Source organism: Poromitra crassiceps (genome assembly GCF_964638095.1).
Source record: "Poromitra crassiceps genome assembly, chromosome: 5".
Classification (NCBI taxonomy): Eukaryota; Metazoa; Chordata; class Actinopteri; order Beryciformes; family Melamphaidae; genus Poromitra; species Poromitra crassiceps.
The window spans coordinates 22,354,267-22,357,090 of NC_139642.1; the positions used below are offsets into that span (position 1 = coordinate 22,354,267).

Genomic DNA, 2,824 nt, shown 5'->3' on the forward strand with positions numbered 1-2,824 from the left:
ACGGCGCACACCCTTAACAGCATCTGTAGACGGATGCTATGTAATCTAATACTGTCTATCTGTGTAATAGAGCAGATACATCCTGCAGAGTGTGGTGTGCAGTGCACAGCATTTAGCCTCCTCTGAGGATATCCTCTGAGGTTTGTCAGAAAGCTGAAGTGGGGACAGTGTTACACTGTTACTGTAGGTTGTAGTACAGCAACAGTCTTCATATCAACAAACACGATCACCACCCACAAAGTAGCCTGCCCTGTCCTGTTCAACCTGTTGGAATTAGACAATTCATACTCTAGGGGAGCAGAACTCACATTGAGTTTTTCTATCTCAGTGGTTGTCAAAGTGGGGTCCCCCAGTTGTCCTTCACCGGGTTCCAGGGGGTCCCCAACAAAATCGCACTAATTTATTTTCACCAATTCCATCCATAAGTAACATGATGACAGAATGTATGGCTATTTTGGTCATGGGTTTCATACACTTTCTGTAATAAAACATCTAATAAAAGCTAAAATTGTATCCGATGGGGGACCCAGGACCCTGGGACAAAATCTTATCAAATGGGGGTCTGTGGTCTAATTTGTGTCAGTTTAGGGGGACACAATGTGAAACAATTTGAGAACAACTGCTCTATCTGATCTCTATCTGTCTTTTACTATAGGGGGATCTCTGTGGATCACATACAGGCCATATTTCTATTACCATTTTGTAGCTAATTGAGCTGTTTGGGATACAAGGTATTTCTGAATGAATGTGAAATAGGTTATGGCATTCAAGTAAAGTAGCCTATCTCATCTTTATACTGGAGTGAATTTCCAACATGAAAAAACGCACAGGGAAAAAACGCACAGGTTACCTTTAACACGTTTCTAGTGATCTTCCCAAAAGAGTTTGGGATGATCAGAAGAACGGGACTGGTGGAATGACTGGAGGTCCTGCGTCGTTTTTGGTAGGACGGCACTGCCCAGTCCAAGGCCACCAGGCCGTCATCGCTCAGCTGCAGGTTGTCCCGCACAAACTGGACCGGGCTGTCGTAGGGCCAGCACGCCTCGTACACGCTCTGGAGCCAGCCGCTGGCCCGCCACGTCCACCCGACGCACGGCGAGTAATCACTGAAAGTCCTGCAATGTTTCAGCAGGTAGTTGGCGAGCGCGGACGGCTTGCATACAAGTGCCACAGTGGACCCGGCGTCGGCAGAGGCCGTCTGGGCACCGTCGGTCCCCCCTCGCTCCGAGACCCACCTCTCGGCTGTCCTCTCCTTCGCTGGCTGCCGTGAGATCCCCAGTCCCTGGAGCAGTGCGTCCGGTTGGCTCTCGGTGCCAAAATATTTGGAGCCTGGCCAAATTAAAACCACCAGGATCACAATGCAGACAGCCACTAGCCATTCCAGCATTGGCACGGTCGGAGGAGCGAAATGAATAGCCTACAAGACGTGCGCTTTCCACACTTAGCCTAATTAATGGCTCTGAAGTTATGAGATCACATTACAAATATAATGTAGTCCACGGAAACATATATATATCCAGTCTTCTTCCCTAAAGTATGCGCTCCGCTCGTCGGTGAAGTTTGGATGCCTGTGGGAGCTGACAGCTTCTGGTGCCAAAAGCGCACCGGTCCCTCGATCGTCTTTGTAGAGTCAAGTGTGCAGTCTTAATTACGCGAGGTTTCTATCATCCCGACTCAGTCCAAATCACAGTTCATGTTTCCATCTGTGTGGGCACCTTTGGGTCCACGGGGAGATTGATTGTGCATCAACGCCAACGCTGAATGATCCGGTCCAGGGCTGCGCTCTCGGTGATTCAACCCAGCAGCTGGGAGCGCAAAAACATTTCTGAATGCAACGCGCCGCGCGCGGATACCGGAGACGCCTCCAATCACGTCAAGTCCCCCGTCCCCCCCACTTCAGAGTGAGCAGGTATCCTCTGATAATAGGAATCAGCGTGACGTCACCACAACAACAAATCACCGCAAAACACCAGTGAAAGAGTTTGATGTATAATAGCCAGTGTTGGGGGTAACTCATTACAAAAGTAACATATTACATGTAATATATTATAATATATTATTATATAATATACTTTTAGCAGTAACTCAGTAATATAACTTATTACTTATAGGATTTCAGTAATATTATACCAGTTACTTTGTCAAGTAACTCAAGTTACAAATTGAGTTACATTTTATTAAATCAAAGCACATATTTAAAAAAGATACAATCATTTCAAGGCGGTTTAAATTATTTTTCTGGATGGTTCCGGGGCAGCGAGGTCATTCTGCTGCTGCTGTTGTTTTGGTAAAAGTAATGCAAAAGTAATGTAAATAAGTAACGAGTTACTCTAGACAGACAGTAATATTGTAAAGTAACTTATTACTTTCAATTGAAAGTAACTAGTAATATGTAGTATATTACATTTTGAAAGTAACTTGCCCAACACTGATACTAGCCTATGTCGTGTTAAGTTGTGTGAACAGTTGTCGCAGATTTTAAAATGTACACCGCACAGCTGGGGCTAGAGTGAGCACTCAAAGCTGGCTCTATAGGGTTCCATTGCAGTTTCCACCCGGAAACGCGGTTTGTTTAGCAGAATGCTGCTTGGCTGATCCCTCGTTGAAGGATAATATCAGAATATAACTTTTGTCCACCATGCTCTGCTGCTGTCTACTCTCAGATTCTGAGGGAGTCAAGTTTTGGGGGCATCCACTCTCTCTCTCTCTCTCTCTCTCTCTCTCTCTCTCTCTCTCTCTCTCTCTCTCTCTCTCTCTCTCTCTCTCTCTCTCTCTCTGCACACAAAATGAAGATTTAAACCATCCACATGCATCAAATGATGGA

General features: G+C 45.7%; 1 protein-coding gene across 1 annotated transcript in view; it reads right to left on the reverse strand.

The window, feature by feature from the left end:
- abhd15a (abhydrolase domain containing 15a) overlaps nucleotides 1–1,387 on the reverse strand; it is a gene marked incomplete at both ends in the record, with an annotated part of 14,260 nt that extends 12,873 nt beyond the window's left edge. The window contains one exon of the mRNA XM_083637791.1: nucleotides 851–1,387. Within this exon, the coding sequence (XP_083493917.1) occupies nucleotides 851–1,387 (537 nt within the window). The remainder of the gene's footprint in view (nucleotides 1–850) is intronic.
- Nucleotides 1,388–2,824: the final 1,437 nt, after the last annotated feature.